The sequence below is a fragment of the Labeo rohita genome, chromosome 16 (assembly GCF_022985175.1).
Source record: "Labeo rohita strain BAU-BD-2019 chromosome 16, IGBB_LRoh.1.0, whole genome shotgun sequence".
Taxonomy (NCBI): domain Eukaryota; kingdom Metazoa; phylum Chordata; class Actinopteri; order Cypriniformes; family Cyprinidae; genus Labeo; species Labeo rohita.
This window is the reverse complement of record NC_066884.1, coordinates 13,857,001-13,879,497: the sequence shown is the minus strand read 5'-3', so window position 1 is coordinate 13,879,497 and position 22,497 is coordinate 13,857,001. Positions and strand designations below refer to the sequence as shown.

The window sequence follows — 22,497 nt, the reverse complement described above, 5'->3', positions numbered from 1 at the left end:
GTGACTCACTCCAACTCGATATTATTGACAGGTATTATTGACAAGGTTTTTACGAGATTTTATCGCACATTCGGTCCTTTTTCAAACTCCACTTTTAGCTTTATTGATTATTTGCACTTGGAAAGAGTGTGAAAAACAGTGAGGAAAAAAGTACGTAAAATCGTAAAACAAACTGTGTTATATTTAAATATATGTTAAAATGTGCTTTATTCCTGTGACGGCAACCGTTAGTGTAGTCTTCAGTGTCACAAGGTCCTTCAGAATTATTTTAATATGCTGATTTTCTGCTCAAGGAAACATTATTATCAATGTTGAAAAGGGTTGTTCTGCTTCATATTTTGCGTATATAGGGAATGTATATAAGGAAATGACGAGAAGAGTAACAACGTGCACTACAAAACAGTGTGTTCACAATTAAGATAACACATTAAAATAATATGGTAAGACACGCCAATTTGCAATATCAAGCAGCAAAGAGACTGAGACTGAAAGCCAGACCCATAAAATTTACAAATGGCCTATTTTACTGGAAAATATTTTTGAAAATTTGAAACTTGATAGTAAATGAATACACAAAGTTTCTTGAGCATCAAATCAATTCAGCTTTGACATCAGGAATAAATTGCATTTTAAAATATATTTATGAAATATAGTTCTTTTAAATTGTAATGATATTTGACAATATTATTGCTTTTACTGTATCTTTGCTCAAGTTGTTATAATAATATAATAATAATAAGTAGAGAAATGATGATTTAATCAGTGCTCCATTACACTGTAAAAAACAATTTGTTGATTCAACTTAAAATAATTTGTAACCTGGCTGCCTTAAAATTTTAAGTTCAACTCAAAAAAGTTTATTCAACTTGAAATGTTAAATTATACTAAGTGACAACTTAGATATTTGATTTAAATCAACTTAAAATTTTAAGGCAGCTGGGTTACTTACTCGTCTGTTAAGTTTAGCAAACACAAATATCTAAGTTGCTACTTAGCACAACTTAACATTTCAAGTTGACTAAACTTATTTTAGTTGACTTAACTTAAAATTTTAAGGCAGCAAGGTAACAAATTATTTTAAGCTGACTCAACAAATTGTGTTTTTTTTTATTTTTTACAGTGTAGGACGTCTTTCATTTCACCTGGTGAATACATTGGTGAAACATGTATACTTTACATTCATGCATTAGTCACAAGTTATTCGAAGTTGCTTATACTGCATTCAAGGTTTATTTCATCATTTCATGCATTTCATTGCAATCGAATCATGACCTTCATGATGATGATCCACCATCTGATCATTTTTTATAATGACAATTTGCTCTTACCAAAGTGAAATCGATCTTTTGGATGAGAAAAAGTATTAAAGATATTCATAGACATAGCTGTACCACCACAAGCAAACTCCTTGATTCCTCTTTAAATGAAAGAGCCTTAATGAAAAGCAAACGGTGCTATCATACAACGTGCCTGCGTAGTGTTACCTTGGTTACACTTGTATGATGTGTCATCAGCCATAAAGTATACATAAGTGAAGATCATAGAAAGACTTCTCTCTTCTAACATGGAATTTGTCTTTTCCCATTTCAAATTTTCTTTGAAAAGAACTCCCTGGTTTATATTAATGTACTGAAGCAAGAACTGTGCATATAGTTTATATGAAATAACAGTCAGAGGCAGAAAACTTGTTAAAAATAAATCAAAGCCTTTCTCTTAGAATCCATGGAGGGCAGTAGATCTCTTCTCCACTGTGAGTTCCTTATCTTTATTTAGATTCTTTAAACATTGACCTGCAATATATCACCTGAGACGGCTGATCTAAGTAACGAAACTTCTCACTGAACATGATCAACATGCAAATCACATCATTTCCTCTTGTGGAAATGTCGTCAATGTGCAGCCTAAAGAATGCAGCCGTAGATTATAATTAGAGTGTCTGAAATCCACAAATTTTGAGAGTGCTCCCAAAGTAACAGCATGTTCCAACAGCAACAAATTGCAGTAATTGAGATATTCAGAGTCCCAGTGAGGGAAGTGCAGTGAGATGAGCTTGAATCGGTTATCTGAATCCTTTATTAAAGGGGTCATCGAATGCCCATTTTCCACAAGTTGATATGGTTCAGGGTCTTAATGAAGTCTATAATATGCTTTGGTTAAAAATTCTCAATGGTAGTGTAAAACAACACCCTTTTTACCTTGCCAAAATCAGCTCTGCAAAAATCATCCCGTTCTGGTCGAGGCTGCTTTAAATGCAAATGAGCTCTGCTCGCCCCGCCCCTCTCTTCTCTCTGTGGAGTGACGAGCCTGTTTACTTTAGCCGCATTTAGCCACATTTAGCCACTAAACTTGCTAACTAGCACATTATTAGGAAAGGCAATCGCAAAGATTCATAAAAAAACGTTATACTCACTTCTGCTGTAAGTGAAGCTGGATCACGAATGATTCGGATATATATAGATTTGTACGTACACTGCCAAAACACATTAATGTTCAAACAGCATGTAAAAGTGAACTTAGCATCCGATGACCCCTTTAAACACTGCACTGTGCAGATCTTTTCAAATGAGCAAATGATACATATTTCTTTGATGGAATTTTGCATTTTTCTAACCTACAGTGATGTCATTTGCATTAATGACAGGAAATGAATGAATATTACACAGTGTACCCAGTTTGTAGTTACATCGCTGTCAGGGTCAGAAAGCTTTTGAATTTCATCAGAAAAACGTAATTTGTGTTTCGAAGAATTTTTTGGGTAACTATACTTTTAATTCTAAATCTGTCATTTCAAAAATGATTCAGACAATGTTGTTTCTAAGTACATTGCCTGCAGTAAAACATGGCTTCACAAAAGCTTTATATAGCACTCAGCCGGCAGCCATGACGGCTCATTAAGTTCTGCCAATGTTTTCAACACAAGCACTTCAGTATAACTGCTACAGGATGTGTACCAACTAATAAGTAATTTCCAAAGGAAATATTTACAGTAATTAGTTACGGTGTTAAAAATGTGCATGAGGATTCTTAATATATGTGGTGCCAGAATTCTGCTTTTATTGAAGAGAATGACTCATTAGGCAAGATTTAGATATGACAAGAATATTAAAGGTGCAAGGGGCTTTGGAAATGAAAGCCAAACAAATATATATGCAATGAGCTTTCTCAGTGCTGCAGGTTCTCTCATGAATCCAAATGAACACTTATGGACGATGAAGACTGAAGAATTCCATACAGTGTATTGAATAACACACAATCACAAAATTACAATAAATTACATTTTATTTTAAGGTTTACAGTAGCGTAGGTTTAGTATTATAATCATATTAAGAAATCACATTTTAAAAGAGAATTGTCATATAAATCTCATTCTGGCCTGTGTATTTTTTGAAGCTCATAGTTTGCATGTTTGGACAGTAATGGCGTTCTCAGGCCAGCTGTACGAATCTACAGCAAACTCTTCGTAGTCTGTGCTGTAGATGAGCGAACGAACAAAAGCCTCTTTATCGTGTGGCTCCGGATGCAGGGTTGCCAGTTTGTTTTTGAAGGCGTACTCCACAATCTGTCATGATGCACATAAAACGATTATGTTAAAAAAAACCACCAGCACAAAAAAATCCATAAATAGCGACATGCATGAATCATGGCTGTAGCTTAAGATGTCGAGCTCACCTTCACAGCAAGCTTGATGGAAACTTCCCGGATGTTGTTGAGAGGAGGATACAGACGCCCCTCTGCAAGATCCTTCTCGGTCACCAGTTCTGCTATAGCCTGTACACAGGTCAAACTTTTCATTATTATGGACTCAACTTTTAGACAATGTTTTTAATTATACTAGTTGTGCAGACGCACAAGAGTCTGAACTCAATTATTCATCTCTTGTTTGTTTTGCTGATACCACTGCATCAAATATTCATCCTGTTTTTTCACTGGTATAGACGTGGATTACACAGGCAGTAACTAGTGGGTTTTTCTTGCCTGTGACCAGCCGGATTCAATAAAAAACCTGCCTAAATCAGAAATTAATGAGGGCTTGAAAAAAATTAATTCATAAATAAACTCATAAATTCAAGACAAACTGGCAAAAAATTGCCCCTGTACAATTAAACAACGTATTACGGCTGTCGCGATTAAAATTACATGTGAAAATGAATGGAAAGTGTCCATTCGTCGAATTACATTTAGATGCTTTTCGTGCTGTTTTGTGCAGCACTGAGACTTATAACCATTCCAACGCATTTCTGTTGAACTTAGGAATGCACTGGCCAATAAGAGGCGTGTAGATTAGTCAGCGCTGAAAACATGCCAATCAAAGGTGCTTAGATTAGTCAACGGCAGAGCTGTTGAGTGTGCACGCTTGTGAATTCCCTCATCATAGACAACTCAGTGGACAATGTAAATAAAAGATTACTTTCGTAGCTTCAGTGATTATAATGGGAGTTTTTGCAAAACTTGTGCTGGACTTGGCTAACGTTATGGACTGACTGTAACGAAGCGGAGATGAGACGAGGATCTATGTGCAAGAGTTTATTGTACATCCAAAGAAAACAACAAATTATCCAGAACGGGGAACCCTTAGAATCCAGGCAAGAACAGGGAGCAACCATCACAGACATTAAACAACTGACCAAATACAGGGGAAAGACAAGGACTATTTATACACAGGGTGAGGTAATGATCTAATTGGTAACCGGGGTAACTGATGAGGGAGTGGGTGTGGTTCAATGAAGATCCATGGCAACAAACAAGGGAACAGAGGTACAGGGAAGCAGGGAACAATAAGACACAAAAACTACAAAATAAAAGTCCTTAAACACGAATACAGAAGACAAAGACCAGGCACATGACATAACCCCCCCTCAAAAGAGTGGCTTCCAGACGCTCCAAACAGAAATACCAGTCCAGGAAGGGGGAGGAGCTCAGGCAGAACTGGGGAAGGGATGGAGGGCCAGGTCCATGTAAGGGGAGATAAACAAGGGACTGAAGCAGAGCAAGAGGCCAGGGTGGAGTCGGCCAGATGGGAGGAGCTGAGGACCACCAGATCATGAGAGAAGACCTCCACGGCGGAGCAGGCGGTACCCAGCAGGGCGGAGCAGGAGGCTCAGGAGCCCTCCAGGGCGGAGCCGGAGGCAGAGCAGGTGGCACTAGAGCCCTCCAGGGTGGAGCCGGAGGCAGAGCAGGCGGCGCTAGAGCCCTCCAGGGCGGAGCCGGAGGCAGAACAGGTGGCACTAGAGCCCTCCAGGGCGGAGCCGGAGGCAGAACAGACGGGCGCTACAGCCCTCCAGGTCGGAGCCGGAGGCAGAGCCAGCGACACTAGAGCCCCCAAGGGCAGAGCCGGAGGCACAACAGCCCTCCCAGGCGGAACAGGAGGCGGAACAGGAGGCGGAGCAGGAGGCGGAGCAGGAGGCGCAGCAGCCCTGCGGGCGGAACAGGAATCTGCATCACGCTCTGGGACCTGGGGAGAGCAGGGACAGAGGAGGCAGACAGAATAGAGGGAGAAGGCGCAGCAGCCCTCCAGGGCTCCAGGGCGGAACAGGAGGCGGAGCAACCCTCCGGGCGGAACAGGAGGCGGAGCAGCCCTCCGGGCGGAACAGGAGGCGGAGCAGCCCTCCCGGGCGGAACAGGAGGCGGAGCAGCCCTCCGGGCGGAACAGGAGGCGGAGCAGCCCTCCGGGCGGAACAGGAGGCTGCGTCATCGACTGGGACCTGGGGAGAACAGTGACAGAGGATGTAGACAGGGAAAAGGGAGAAGCAGAGAGTTTGGTGGTTAACGCCCCCTCCGTAAGAGGTTCTACGGCTGGCGCCGACACCTCTGGAGGCATTGGCGCAGCTTCTCCGACGGGGAAGGCCTCTGGAGCAGACTTGAGACCAGACGGGGCCTCTGGGGCAGACTTGAGACCAGACGAGAGCTCTGGTGCAGGCTTGTGATCAGACGAGAGCTCAGAGGCTGACCTGTGAACAGGCGTGACCTCAGGAGCACAGTGTGTAGCCCACACACACCACATGGCCACTGCCATTAAGGGAAGAGCAGCAGCGATAACGTCACTTGGCTTGTGAAGATCTGCTGTAACGTGGCTTGACTCGGGAACAACATGGCTTGACTCGGGAACAACATGGCTTGACTCGGGAACAACATGGCTTGACTCGGGAACAACATGGCTTGACTCGGGAACAACATTGACTTGGCTTGACTCGTGGGGAACAGCTGCTGTAGCTTGACTCGGCCCTGTAGCTTGACTTGAATCAGGGGTAGCTGCTGCCGCAACAAGAGGGAGCGCCATCTTAGCTGTCCGTACAGCCATTAGGGGTGAGTCCAACACGTGGGTCATCATGTGGCGTGACTTGGAGACAGCGACCATCTTGTGGACTGGCTTTGGCGTGGCGGCCATCTTTGCGACAGGCTCTGGCGTGGCGGCCATCTTTGCGACAGGCTCTGGCGTGGCGGCCATCTTTGCGACAGGCTCTGGCGTGGCGGCCATCTTTGCGACAGGCTCTGGCGTGGCGGCCATCTTTGCGACAGGCTCTGGCGTGGCGGCCATCTTTGCGACAGGCTCTGGCGTGGCGGCCATCTTTGCGACAGGCTCTGGCGTGGCGGCCATCTTTGCGACAGGCTCTGGCGTGGCGGCCATCTTTGCGACAGGCTCTGGCGTGGCGGCCATCTTTGCGACAGGCTCTGGCGTGGCGGCCATCTTTGCGACAGGCTCTGGCGTGGCGGCCATCTTTGCGACTGGCTCTGGCGTGGCGGCCATCTTTGCGACTGGCTCTGGCGTGGCGGCCATCTTGTGCAGTGGGTCTGGGCTGGGCTGGCCATCTTGCAAGGAGACTCAGGAGTGGCGACCATGCTGTGAATTACCCTTTCTACTTCCTTAACAGAAAAAGGGGATTCACAGAACAGCAAAACAAAGTCTATATACTGTGACAGGGTCCAGCTGGGGTCCTCATCCGGTAAGTTTAAACTAACCTCTGGATCGAGTCCACTCCAGAAACAGTCCTTTATTTTGGTGTCATCTCCAGGCACTAGCTGGCTGTAATAAAGGAACTCCTCCACATAATATTCGATCGGTCGGCCGTTTTGAAAAATTGAGCAAAGAGTGCTCAGAGGGTCGCGATAAACTCCTGCTAGATCCATAGTTGGTCAGTTGTTCTGTAACGAAGCGGAGATGAGACGAGGATCTATGTGCAAGAGTTTATTGTACATCCAAAGAAAACAACAAATTATCCAGAACGGGGAACCCTTAGAATCCAGGCAAGAACAGGGAGCAACCATCACAGACATTAAACAACTGACCAAATACAGGGGAAAGACAAGGACTATTTATACACAGGGTGAGGTAATGATCTAATTGGTAACCGGGGTAACTGATGAGGGAGTGGGTGTGGTTCAATGAAGATCCATGGCAACAAACAAGGGAACAGAGGTACAGGGAAGCAGGGAACAATAAGACACAAAAACTACAAAATAAAAGTCCTTAAACACGAATACAGAAGACAAAGACCAGGCACATGACACTGACATGTTTAACTGTGAAGTCAGAAAATGACACGTCCAAAATGAAACAAAAACTTTTTATATTGTTTTCTACGGTGACGCATTGCCGCCACACACATATTATTTTTTCTATTCAATTATGTCGTAATAACAAGATGATATGTCATTTTAACATATTTTCTCAATAAAATTACATATTTTTTAGTAATAACAAGATGTTGTCTTTAAAACGACAATTGTCTAATTAAAACGACATCTTTTCTCGTAATAATGAGGTGTTATGTTGTTAAAATGACAATTATTTAGTTAAAACAAAACATTTTCTCGATAACGACATAATTATCTTGTTAAAACGACATAATTATCTCACTAAAACAACATCTTTTCCCGTTATAACAAGATGTTATAACGTTAAAATGACAATTATCTTCTATTTCTATCATCTATCTATTCTCTTAATAACGAGATGTTATGTCGTTACAACATAATTATCTTGTTAAAATGACAATTATCTCATTATAAAAACATCTTTTCACATTATAACAAGATGTTGTCATTAAAACGATATCTTTGTCTTTTTAAAATTACATCTTTTCTCATAATAACAAGATGTTGTTGTTAAAACGACAATTATCTCATTAAAACAACATCTTTTCTCGTAATAACAAGATGTTATGTCGTTGAAATGACAATTATCTCATTAAAACATCTTTTCTCATAATAATGAGATGTCATTACAACAACATAATTATCTTTGTAAAATGACATAATTATCTCTTTAAAATGGCATTTTCTCGTAAATAACAAAATGTTGTCATTAAAACTACGTAAGTATCGTAATGAGATGTTATGTCATTAAAATGACATAAGTATATTGTTAAAACATCCTTCTCGTAATAACGAGATGATGTCATTAAAATGACAATTATCTCATTAAAACTACATCTTTCCTCATAACGAGATGTTGTCGTTACAACAACATATCTTGTTAAAATGACATAATTATCTCATTAAAACGACATTTTCTCATAAACAACAAGATGTCATCAAAGTATCGTAAAAACGAGAAGTCATGTTGTTAAAATGACATAAGCATATCGTTAAAACGACATCCTTTCTCGTAATAACGAGATGATGTCATTACAATGACAATCATCTCATTATCCTACATCTTTTCTCGTAATAATGAGATGTTATATTGTTAAAACAACATAATTATAATCTTTTCTCGTTATAAGATGTTGTCATTAAAACGACATCTTTGTCTCGTTAAAGCAACATCTTTTCTCCTAATAGCATGATGTTAAAACGACAATTATCTTGTTAAAACGTCATCTTTTCTCGTAATAGCAAGATGTTGTTAAAACGACAATTATCTTGTTAAAACGTCATCTTTTCTCGTAATAGCAAGATGTTGTTAAAACGACAATTATCTCATTAAAACGACATCTTTTCACATTATAAGATGTTGTCATTAAAACGATATCTTTGTCTCGTTAAAATGACATCTTTTCTCGTTAAAATGACAACTATCTTCTTAAAACGACAATTATCTCATTAAAACGACATCTTTTCACGTTATAACAAGATGTTGTCATTAAAACGACATCTTTGTCTCGTTAAAACAACATCTTTTCTCATAATAGAAAGATGTTGTTAAAACGACAATTATCTTGTTAAAACGACATCTTTTCTCGTAATAACGAGATGTTGTCATTAAAACAATATCTTTGTCTTGTTAAAATGACATTTTTTCTAGTTAAAATTACAATTCTTGTTAAAACGACAGTTATTTTCTAATTAAAACGACATCTTTTCATGTTATAACAAGATGTTGTCGTTAAAATGATATCTTTGTCTTGTTAAAATGACATCTTTTCTCATAATAACAAAATGTTGTTGTTAAAATGACAATTATCTCGTTAAAACGTTATCTTTTCTCGTAAAAAAGGGATATTATCTTTTTCTCATTAAAACGACATATTTTCTTGTAATAACAAGATGTTGTTGTTAAAACTACATAATCATCTCGTTAAAATGACATATTTTTCCATTACAACAACATCTTTTTTCTCTATGTATTATGTCAAAAACAATGTTTTTCCCGTTATAGAAGATAAATGGTTACATTATGTGAGCAGGCAATTGTCCACACTGCTGTCGCCATCTTTTCTTGTTAAAACGACATAACATCTCATTACAACATAATTAAGTGGAAAAAATAACGTGTGTAGAAGCAATGCGCCATCGTAATTTTCTATATGGATAAATTATTATTACAATATAAAGAGCAATAATGAACAATAATGATTTTTGTCATTATATTGCATTATATGAGCTCCTGTTTTTTTTCACAGTTCCAATTTTAAACAGTCTACTGTTATTGTCAACAGTTCAAAATATTAATTGATGCAATTGGATAAATTTAAGTATCTGATATTAAAGACAACATAGTATGGTTTTTGTAATAATGAGGTGATTATAAAAATTGGCCTCACAAATTTAAAAATGCCCCTGGAAATTAATTCCAGAGGGCTAATATTGCCTCTTAATGGAAAAGTTTATTTCTGACCCTGTTCTAGACTTCCCCTAGATTTTTTCTTGAGCCTCTGGGACACAGTATTGTTATTGTTAAAGGGATAGTTCACCCAAAAATGAAAATTCTGTCATCATTTTCTCACCCTCATGTCATTACAAACCTGTATGACTTGGGTGGACTATAACTTTAACTAAAACTAAAATTAAAAATTGTTTTGGTCAGCAGAAATAAAATACAGAGATGAAAAATGAAAATAGGAAAAATTAGAAAAAGTGAATTCACACTAACAACATGTGTGGCACAGAATTAGAACTACAGGTCAACTGGTTAAATAACTGCCAGAAGATCTTGCAGCTTTACTTAAACCAAAGCACAGCTGTGGTGCTTGCAGTTGTGCCACCCTCAAGATAATTTCTTTTTGTAAATACTAATAGAGTCCAAACCTTTTGGCTCCATTACAGCAACCCTGACCAGCAATAACAACAAGGTATAATAAATCACAACTAGGGATTGTTATTTTCCAATTTGGACATAATTAAGACAGACAACAAAATTCTCCAGCCACCACATCAGTTGTAGTCACTCATTATTCTTTCTGGTCGTTTTTTTGTTGGTTTATTTAAATCCATTCCCCATCTCTCCCTCTATTTCTCCCAGTTGGTTTGTTTTGCCATTTCAGGTCACATTCCTGAGACTCGATAGTCCAGAACCATAACTTATTGAAATACACAAAGAGTAGTAGGACCAGCGGGGATAGAGAAATTAAGCATTCCCCCTGCTGCCCAATGCTGTTTGAAGTTTAGACATCCATATTGCAGCTTCACTGGAGCAGGAGAAGTGATCCAGCTCATGCTTAGAGGACATCACACCACTCTGAGTGGCTCTAAAGAGATAAATCTCCTTTAGTGGCACATGCTGATATGATGTGTAGGCCTGGATGGCCTTGGCTAACCTTTTAAACTGCAATGGGCTGTTTTCAGCAGAACAGAACAGTGGTTCATTTGGATTCAAACCAGTGCCCTTGTTTACCCCGTCTGATGCAACCATCCACAGTACCTGACTACAACACTGTCTGGGCGATATCAGGTGAAGCATGCAGGACATCTTGACAGATAAGTTCAGCTAAATAAGAGATGACATTGCGCTTAGTGATAAGTTGTTCACATATTGTAATGGGATTTTATGGTTTATTTTGAGCATGTAGATTTAGAGTAGTTTTAGGGCTGGAAGCTGGATTTTTTTTTTTTTTTTTTTGATTATTCATCGCACACACTCACTTTTCTCCCTTAAAATGTCTTTAGGAATCAATTAGTTATAAAAAAAAAAATCATTTTATTTAGGCAAAATCTGTATCAGGGTATAATTTGGAAAAACATTGCAGAATTGGCAGTGGGTATTCCGGGTTTTAAAAGTTCACCACATGTTTGATGCAGTAAGTGGAAGCCTATCTGAAAAATAATGTATTTCAACTAGTAAGGACATAGTCATTAAATTTCAGAAACTTCACTATTTTACCATTAAAATACAGGACCCAATTTTATGGTTCAGACTTCTGCACATTGTTATTCTTCTCATTATTTCCCTGTAGTGAATAATGAACTGTAAGTCTCACCCATAGGCTTACTTCCACTTCGAAGAAAAAAGTTGGAAAAATAGTAATTTTAAAATCACTTAACTTAAGAAATATATGCTGCTATATCAACGAGACAATAATGAAGAAATGCCTCATAAAACACCTGGAAAAAATATTTTTTCAAGCTGTGCTAGTTAATATACACATTTTTACCCACCAAAACTATGATCAATTTCAGACTTTCAGCTACTGTTACAGTTTTACCCAGGCGCTGTTGTTAATTTTTAATACTCTTTTTGTAGTGTACAAAGATGAAGGTTTTTTTTTTTTTTTGCAATCTGAATCAATAGTTTAGAGAGAGTTTCTTTCATTTAGGCAATACATACACTGTAACGAATAAACCCTAACAAACTGAAATTGAAATAGGAATCAAATCAAATCGAACCAAGAGACAGTGAATCTGTACTGAATAATATTAGGAAATGTGTATTAATATGCAGCCCTAAGAGAGAGTAAAATATGGAGACAACTGATTAAAAATAAATGAAAGCTGCAGCAGCGTTGAAAGTGCCCTCACACCCGGGCTCGCCAACAATGAACAATATGCATTTAAAGCGGTAAATATGGGAGGAATATGTCAAAGTCATTTATATGTGCCAAACGTCCTGCTGCCAGCTGGTGGCGCTGTGACTATAACTGAGTAGATGTCTTCAAGCTAGGACTTTGATCAAACAGATGAAGCTTGGTGCAGATGGAACATGGTATGTTTCAGTTAGTGTAAAACATGACATATCCTATTGCCAACAGGTGGTGCTATGATTATAACTAAATATTGGCCTTTAGATGTCTTTAGGCCAGAACTCTTACTAAACATGTGAAGTTTGGTGTAGATTGGACATTGCATGTTTAATTTAGTGTAAAACAAGTCATTTCCTATTGCCAGCAGGTGGCGCTATGATTATAACAGGATATTGGGCTTTAGACATGTTCAGGCCAGGACTCTTATCGAATGGGAGAAGTTTTGGCCAGATCAGACATTGTATGGTTGAGTTATACCAACTTCCTTTTACATGGTGAAACATCAAATTTGTCAAGCCGCCACGAACACACCCTTTAACGAAAGCTTAGGATCTTCACAATTTAACATTGCAAAGGCCTTTAGAGTAGACTGAAAAAATATAATGTTGATGTCATTAAATCTCCATGAGGAGTTCATTAGACCGTAAAACATGCCTCTTCCTGTTGCCAGCAGGTGGTGTATGACTATAACTGAATACGGTCATAGGCATGTGTTCAGGACTCATGCTCAGGACATTTTGGTGCAGATTTGTATGCCTGAATTCCAACAACTTCCTTTTTCAAGGCAAAACATTGAAGTTTGTCAGGCCGCCACAGACATGCCCTTCAACAGAAAGATCTTTGCAATTTAATGTAGATTACACTCACCAAATTTGGTGTCGATCTGGTTAAATCTCTAGGAGGAGTTTGTTTAAATAAAAAAAAAAAGGCACAAAACTTGCAAACTTGAAAATTCAAAATAACAGACTTTCTGTTGGGTTTCAGACATCATACTGGGGGACTGAATTTCGTACATGTATGTGAAACACAGCTTGAGGGGCACTTCGGTGAAATTTTATAGGTGGCACTATCGAGCCATTTGGTTATGCCCACTTCTGAAACCCACATAAGATGTAAAAGGTTTCATGAGTTTTCGAGCATGTTTAAGCCCTCAAAAATGCAATTCATTTTGGAGAAGAATAGAGGAAGAGTTTTCAAAAGCAGTTTATAAAAGCCCTATTCAGTGGTAATTATTTCTCATGGGGATGTAAGGTATTTTCAACATTTGCAGGGGCTGGTCTGTGATTTTATAGCCGTCCAAATCCAGAATGTCTGTGTTGTTCTCCCACCACCCATGTAAAAATTCCCGGCCGAATTACCTACTGTTTTTTTGACAAATACCAAGGTTGTGTGGTAATTTAAAGGGTTAGTTCACCCAAAAATGAAAATTCTGTCATTAATTACTCACCCTCAAACCTGTAAGATGTGAAGATGAGTAATTATTGACAGAATTTCCATTTATGGGTGAGCTATCCCTTTAATTGCTGTCCAAATCCACATCTCTGAGTTTACAAGAGAGGATAAATCCAAAAGTCATTTCATAAATCCCTTCTGACCACTGTCAACACCGTACAGTAACTGTTGTCCAAGCAATGTGACTGAAAATGTGACTGACCACGTGAGATCAATTCCAGTGCTTGAGTTTTATCACTGAGGAGCCATGCAGATTTATTTTTACAGACACCCCCATGAGAAACAATTACCATCTGAATAGGGCCTTAGAGACCGACAGAAAAAAGCAAGTGAGATTCGATCACCTCAGCTGAAACGAGGAAAATATCCTCAGGTATATGTCTCATTGCACAAGCGGTGACCCCCAGCCCCACTCCTGGAAACACATAAGCGTTGTTGCCCTGACCAGGGTAGAACGTCCGTCCATCGGAAAGGGTTACCGGATCAAAGGGACTCCCGCTTGCAAATATCCCCCGTCCCTGCAATATAAAACACCAAGAAGCGAAAATTAAACCAAATGTTTCACTTTCTCTCACATAAATGTACACATGCCACTGCTTCTAAAAGCACCTCAGTGAGTGTGTAGCACTGCTCAGCAGTGCACTCTGCCTTGCTGGTGGGGTTGCTTAGAGCGAAGATAATGGGTCTCTTATTGAAGGATGCCATCGCTTTGATTATCTCCTCCGTGAAAGCGCCAGCTATAGCTGCCACCCCTGAAAAGAAGAAAAAAAGGATTTGAGTACAATAGCCCTAATAGGAACCGCTGGGACAACAGCAGTGTATATTTATATATGTATATACCAATTATAGCAGTGGGCTTCAGCTTCTTCACTACATCCTCAAGCTTCTTCATTTGTGCATGCTCATGTGCAAACCTCTCTTTTTCATGTGTGAGGTGATCCCGACCCTGAATTAGACACACAGAGATGACAATACACAGAGAAAGAGAGATGATGAAAGGATATTGGAAACACACTACAGCACACATATTCTCTCCACAGGGAACACAGAGCATAAAATCCAGCAGATGTCACACTCGGAATTTCATAAATGTCACTGCATTAGACAGAGCATTGAAAAACTGACACACTTATCTGTATATCTGGTATTTATATTCACAATACAGCACATGTACTAGTTAGTTAAGGCAACACACTAACTTTATGGCTGTCAAACACATCCAACTGACTACATACAGCCACTAATACAATAACTACTTTAAGAACAGTGGGTTAAAAAATAATCATAGGAATGGCACGAAAGTGACAAAAGGTCCAGCATCAAAAGATCATTGAGAAGGTCTAGCACATGGCATTTGGTTTGGTATTTTATCTAAAGGAATTAAATTCACACTTTTTTCTTGTATATTTAAATGCATATATTTATATGCTCCGTTCATGGGATGTGCCCTAAGTACTTTTGGTTATTTCACGCTTTACAGCATCTGAGTAAAATGTTGAGGACAAAGCCGCAGGCTTCAGGGGAGCGGAAAGGAACAAGACTTGTGAAAACTGCTGAGATCACAGAGCTCCTTCTTCACCATTTTGCCCTAAAGCAAGGTTCTTACTCCAAGGAGTTCCAAGGAAGTAGACAGCAACTGGTGTAACACCAGTGTCATTATCAAAAACTCTCTGATCTCTTTGTCTGTAATAATGTAACATTGTAAAATGATCTGTTAAAAGGATAGTTCACCCAAAAATGAAAATTCTGTCATTAATTACCCTCATGTCGTTCCAAACCCATAAGACCCCTTCATCTTCGGAACACAAATTAAGATATTTTTAATCAAATCTGGGAGCTTTCTGACCCTGCATAGACAGCAACGCATCTAACACGATCAAGGCCTAGAAAGGTAGTAAGGACATTGTTAAAATAATACATGCAGATTTCATCAAAAATACGAAGGTCTTGCAGGTTTGGAATGACATGAGGGTGAGTAATTAATGACAGATTTTTTTAGTGAACTATCCCATTAAGCTTAAAATAAAACCCTCTACTGGCTGTATCAGTTTTTAAAAATTCTAATGAAAACCTGTTAACATGACTGAATAAGAAAAGAGAATAAACTCCAATGCAAACCACATGGTGTTTGAATGTCAACACCAAATGTAAAAACCTTGCTTTTAATGATGACCTCACCTTCACGATAAGTCCTTTAGAGTCCACCATCCAGATTTTCTTTATACACTGCTCATGAGGAAGCCCCTCTTTCTCCATCGCCATAATGATGAGCTCAGCTATGCCCATCGCAGCCTGAAAACATAAAAATGCTGTTACAGATTTGCATTTCACACACATTCAAACACATCAAAACAGATGTGTGATCTCTGTAAACACACAGAGCTTGACCCAAATAATGAATCTTTAATGAATTCATTCCATACATCTTAAAAGTCAAGAATCTTTTAAGATGCACGCAAAGTTTTATTGACAGACAAGATGAACCGTGGCATATTTACACCCTTGCAAGGCTGTTGTTCACTCAACATGGATTAACAACCATGAAGAAACTGGAAAATTGATGTTTAAAACTGTTATTTGTGGATCTGTGCAGTCAACACACTCACCTCCCCGGCACCCTGAAATACAATGGTATGGTCGCTCATTTTGCTCTTGGTAATGCAAAGGGCAGCCAGCAGTCCCGCCACAGCAACAGCAGCAGTACCTACGGACAGAAAACACAAGTATCTTTCACTCTGGACTTAATCTTATCTCTGAGGTGAACAGAAAAACTGTTCATAAAAGGATGAGCTGAGGCTTGAGACTAAACTTTGGAATTAATTGTAGACATAAAGGTGGGGTCAATATGAAGGTGGATTTCTGGAGGAATTGTCAAAGGAGTGAGATAAGCAGCTGTTTATATATTCTGTCGAAGAAGAAATCTGTTCTAAATGCTAGAGATCTGCTAATTTAAGTCTATTAAATGCACAGCAGTGTGGCTGTCTTCAGAGAAGTCTAGCTTGCTTTCAATACATGGTCAATAAACTCATCATACAAATGCATGACAACAGTTGGAGAACTCTAAACTGTATTTCTGAATGGCCCATATTAATTTATGGTGTTTTTTGTTAACTGAGCCAACAGCCTAGACCAGTGGCTCTCAACCAGGGCACCTCAGCAAACTCCAAGTGGGCCACAACATGACTTAAAAGTATTTGAAATAATAGTTGAATTTATAAGAAGTTCAAAAGTTTACATACGCTTGATACTGTTTTGTTACCTGAATGATCCACAGCTGTTTTTTTATTATTATTTTGCTGTTCTTCAGAAAAATCCTTCAAGTCCCACAAATTCTTTGGTTTTTCAGCATTCATGCATTAGGAGGTGGGGGGTAAGAACTTTCTAAATTTGAAGATCAGGGTAAATTTTACTTATTTTGTCTTCTGGGAAACATGTAAGCATCTTCTGTAGCTTTTGAACGGCAGCACTAAATGAAAAAATATGGCATTTAGGCAAAATATGTACACATTTTCACTATGTTCAAAAGTTTTCACCCCCTGGCTCTTAATGCATTGTTCTTCCTTCTGAAGCCTCAGTGAGCATTTGAACTTTCTGTAATAGTCGCATATGAGTCCCTCAGTCATCCTCAGTATGAAAAGATGTATTTCCAAATCACACAGTCATTTTTTGAAAGGGTTCAAATAAACGATTTTCACAAATTTGTGAGACCTGAAGGATTTTTCTGAAGAACAGCAGGCAGTTTAACTGTTCAGGACAAACAAGGGACTCGTGAACAACTATCACTAAACAAACAAACAAAAAAAAAACAGCTGTGGATCATTCAGGTAACAACACAGTATTAAGAATCAAGTGTATGTAAACTTTTGAACGTGATTTTTTTAAAAAAATTCAACTATTATTTTCTCTTGTGGACTATACTGTATGTAAACATCTTTTATATGAAATGTCTTATTCTGGTCAGTACTAAATAAAAAAATAACATGCATTTTGTATGAGCCCTCTTATTTTGGTGAAATAATTAACATTTTGCAGATTCTTGCAGATTTACAGATTGTGTGTAATTTTTTGACTTCAACTATATATATGCAATCCATAAATTGAATACAATTCTTGACTATAGAACATAACTTCTGGAACCACAAAATAAATAAATAAATTTAAATTAATAAATAAAATAAATTAATTAGGGTAATTAATTCAATAAAAACTACCAGAAATATCTTAGCATATATGGAGGGGCCTGAATATTGTGCCCTTTGAGTAAAAAAGTTTGAGAATCACTGACCCAAACACATAAAAAAGTGCAAACTGTCTGTGAAATATGAAACAAGCATTGAAATCACAAGATCACAACTCTAATATCTGACAGCTGCCGTATAGAATAAATTGGAAACGGCCGCTCAGCTCTGCTCGCTCCACTCCAGTGGACACATATGGTTAATTCTATGAATGGTGAGATGATTAACTCCACCCAAACGTTTGATAGAAACTCACTTTCAAACAGTGTGATTGCATTAAATTTGTTGAATGGAAAGTGCCTGCAATGATTGTGCAAAAAAAGAAAAAAAGACTGAGAAGGAAGGACTGAGAAGAGAAAATAGAAAGAAAAATGCACTTAGGATAACCACTCAGTTTTACCACTGAACCATAAATACAAGAGGGATTTAGGAAGGAAAATCAGTGAGAAATGTGGTCTGAATGACTAGCTTATAGTTATTAATTTCTGGACTACAATATAGACTTAGAACCAGCTTAAGCATAACATTACAACTCTTCTAATTAAGACAAAACATAACTTATACTGTATGTGTTCTCTGTGCTTTAATAATTTTGTGCAGGTGACTACAGTCTCTTTTTGTGCCCATACCTTGGATGTCGTCATTGAACGTGAGGTACTTGTTGCGGTATTTGCTTAACAGACGGAAGGCATTGACATTGGCAAAATCCTCAAACTGGATAAGGCAGTTCACCCCATACCTGTGTAAAGCAAAAACGTCAATGCATATTTCTTTAGAACTCAGAAGCACAACAAAAAGCTCAAAGCTATTTGTTTTAAATACAAAGAATCTTTACAAAATGGTCCAAATCCTCACAAGCTAGTGAAAAAACCTTTTCATGTTAAGTAGATAGTTAAATGCACTCCACTTTAGCCTGCAGAGGGGGCCATCCAACTGCTCCTTAAGCCTATCACAGATGGGGTGGTTCTGGATGATCAATTCTGAAGGGTTTTTTTCCATCTCAGTGTGGGCCTGAGACAGTTATTGTTGCTTCGTAGTCATTTCCACAGCCAAACACAACTCTCAATGCTCAGAAAAACAAATAACAACTTATCAGTTAGCAAATGATCTGCCAACACCGTGGCCTTTAATTCTCTCAATGAAATACAGAATAAAACCTATGAAATGACTATTCAAAATCAATAGCCAATGAGCTGCACAACCACAATCGTGTCTCTCTTAAGAACAGAACTTTATTAGAAAATCTGTGGACTTTTGAGTGGACTGTAGTGGTAATTCAGTGGTTTCTCTGGTTATTTATCCAGTCAGCAGAACAGCTGAAAGGACAGTATAGAGCAACCAACTGATTCCCCAATGTAATATAGAGGGCAGATTCTGGCCCATCAGATTTTGATGCAATATTTGAGGTCCCAGACACCTAGACCTTGGAAACAGGATGGGCAAACACTGCAATGTGGCACCGTGGAGAGCTGACCTGTCACTCAACCCACTGCAAGAGGAACAGAGATCTGTATTGCTGACTAGAGCTGTCATATACACATATCACTTAAACACACACAGGAAAATGGCTCACTGTATTCATAATGTTAGTCGTCTCTTGAAGTATCCATCTGTTCCTCCATTTTCATTAACAACATCATAAAGAGAAAATATGAAAAAAAAAAAAAAAAAAAAACAAAACTAACAAACAATCTATTCCCCTCTAATAGTCTGTTAAGCTCATCAAGTCAGTGAGTTGAATTTGGAAATTGAATCAGTCCGATTCATGAATGAATTATTCAGGTATAAATGTAACTCACTGCTTTACTACCATAGTAAAATGCATTGTTTGCATTGTACTATGGTATTAAAAAAATGCCTTTAACACTTTTGTTAAAGGGATAGTTCACCCAAAAATTTTAATTACCCCATGATTTACTCACCCTCAAGTAATCCTAGGTGTATATGACTTTCTTCTTTCAGACAAATACAACTGGAGTTATATTAAAAAATGTCCTGGGTCTTCTTTGCTTCTCTTATAATGGCAGTGAATGTGGCTGCCAGGGGGTGAAAACTTTTGAATTTGAAGATAAGGGTAAATTTAAATTATTTTGTAGTCTGGAAAACATGTAAGTATCTTATGTAGGGCAGTACTAAATGAAAAAATATGATATTTAGGCAAAATAAGAAAAATGTACAAATCTTCATTCTGTTCAAAAGTTTACACCCCCGGCTCTTAAAACATAATTTTTCCTAGTTGCATATGAGTCCCTCAGTTGTCGCCAGTGTGAAAAGATGGATCTCAAAATCATACAGTCATTGTTTAAAAGGGTTCAAATACACAAAAATGCTGAATAACAAATTTGTGGGACCTGAAGGATTTTTCTGAAGAACAGCGGGCAGTTTGACTGTTAAGGACAAACAAGGGACTCATGAACAACTATCACTAAACAAAAAAAACACACACAGCTGTGGATCATTCGGGTAACAACACAGTATTAAAAAATCAAGCGTATGTAATCTTTTGAATGGGGTAATTTTTATAAATTCAACTATTATTTTCTCTTGTGAACTACATGTAAACATCTTTTTAATGTAAAATATCTTACTCACATCAGTACTAAATAAAAAATAAAATGCATTTTGTATGAACCCTCTTATTTTGGTAAAACAATTAACATTTTGCAGATTCTGCAAGGTGTATGTAATCGTACGACCTCAACTGTGAATATGGAAATTTTTCTTACACAGACACACCCACGGAATCGCGTGGAGTACTTTTTATGATGGATGGATGCACTTTATTGGACTTCAAAATCTCAACAGCCATTATAAAGCTTGGAAGAGCAAGGAGATTTTTTAATAGAACTGCGACTGTGTACATCTGAAAGATGAAAGTCATATACACCTAGGATTTCTTGAGGGGGAGTAAATCATGGGTAATTTTCATTTTTGGGTAAACTACCCAAGTAGTTTAACTAGTAGTTAAACTACCCAAGTAAACTACCCAAGTAGTTTATATATATGGAATGAAAGATACTGATTATACTGCATGTTAGCTTGTTTATTTTAATCATGAGCATGATCAAGTCCACATCATGCTAACTAAAAACTGTGCTTTTAACCACAGGTCAAGAGCTCCAGCCACATGACTTTGAAATGCAGTATGTGAATGTTTATCAATAGTTAATAAATTATGGTTTTGAGAAAAACGTAATATGGTAAATTATGGTTTTGAGAAACACAGAATCATGGAATTATGCTGCTAAGAATAAAACTTGCAACCATTGTTGGTTAGCGCTGCTTTTGGGAAACGCGGTTCTGTAAATTGGATCAATTTACTGAAAGTTTTAGGACTGATTCTTTTGCAAATCATACATCACTACTTCTCTAATGAATTCACAAAGCAGAGCTTGGGTGGATATTGAGATTTTCAGTGAACTGATCTCACAAAGCCACTGTATAACTAGAAGACTTGGAATACTGCATGCAAACTATTTTTATTAAACTTAATTTTGTTTCTATGTTGTTTTGACATTTAAAGGGTGATTTTCATTTTTAGTCATACAGGTTTAGAATCACAAGCAGTTGAGTAAATGCAGAGAAATTTCATTTACAGTAAACTGATCCTTTAAGTTATATAAAATGGTCAGTGTTCCGTGTTCAGACATGCTACAAAAACAGAAAAACGCAATAAAGTTTTCATTGTCTCCAGAGAATTTCCAGCACCAAAGCAATCTAGGTAAACAAGGTTAACTAAGCTCAGAGTCTCTAATCCAAAGTTTTAAGAAACCCCGTCCTGGGACCCATCCTCAGATTGATCTTTCCTAATCAAACTGCAGTCTGAACTCTGACATATCTGCAGGAGGAGGCAGGAAAGCAGTCAAGAGAGACTGACAGAGTAATTGCTCGTGGATTTGGAGAAGAACTTTGGCAGATATAAATAGGACGTAGAGAAAGTGAGTCATAATCCCAGCAAACTCTCTGATCTGTTGAAGTGCATCATTTGACAAGAAAGATGAAAAATGAGATCATAACCTCCTGTTCTAGCTCAGCGCTGGTTGTAAAAGATAGTAATATTAGCATAACAACAAGAAAAAATAGCTGTTAACTAAATACCGTTTGAGGTGATATAGGGTTAACTACAGCTTTCATGGGTTTATGTTGAAAAAATGTGCCTTAGTGAGAGGCAGAAAAAGACAGAAACAACTACCCGACACAGCAAAGTGCTTATTCGTCGGATTGTGGTCTCATTCTCACCAAAGCTTGTTGTCTTTTTCTGGCGCCTCGTTCATTGAGATCCATAATGCACCTCTGCGTCTGCTGTAAAATTTAAACAAAGAGCTGGCCGGGGATCAGCTTCACTGGTACTCTCCACCAAAATTCAGGCCAGACAATGACAGACACACCCAAGCACACTGAGCTGCAGGGACTCTGTCTCTCCTTATTTGCCTTTACCTCCAGACAGGAGCAGAAAGCATTGGGAGTGTTGAGAGGAGCTCTTCAAGCCAATGTTCAATCAACTCAGTGCTCTAGGACAGCTGTGCTGTGCTTTTAGGAACAGAAAAGCATGAAAAAAATCCAATTTTATAAATAGGCTACTTGCTTGGATTCTGTAAGAGCTCTAGGTCAACAGATCAGCATGTGAGAAT

General features: G+C 38.2%; 1 protein-coding gene across 1 annotated transcript in view; it reads right to left on the bottom strand.

The window, feature by feature from the left end:
- Positions 1 to 3,261: 3,261 nt before the first annotated feature.
- The window catches only part of me1 (malic enzyme 1, NADP(+)-dependent, cytosolic), a 105,324-nt gene continuing 86,088 nt past the window's right edge, over positions 3,262 to 22,497 (bottom strand). The window contains exons 7-14 of the mRNA XM_051131396.1: positions 18,496 to 18,605; positions 16,235 to 16,332; positions 15,807 to 15,920; positions 14,469 to 14,574; positions 14,238 to 14,380; positions 13,973 to 14,146; positions 3,670 to 3,768; positions 3,262 to 3,559 (exon numbers count right to left, since the gene is read on the bottom strand). Coding sequence (XP_050987353.1) covers positions 3,392 to 3,559; positions 3,670 to 3,768; positions 13,973 to 14,146; positions 14,238 to 14,380; positions 14,469 to 14,574; positions 15,807 to 15,920; positions 16,235 to 16,332; positions 18,496 to 18,605 — 1,012 coding nt within the window. The 3' untranslated portion in view covers positions 3,262 to 3,391. The remainder of the gene's footprint in view (positions 3,560 to 3,669; positions 3,769 to 13,972; positions 14,147 to 14,237; positions 14,381 to 14,468; positions 14,575 to 15,806; positions 15,921 to 16,234; positions 16,333 to 18,495; positions 18,606 to 22,497) is intronic.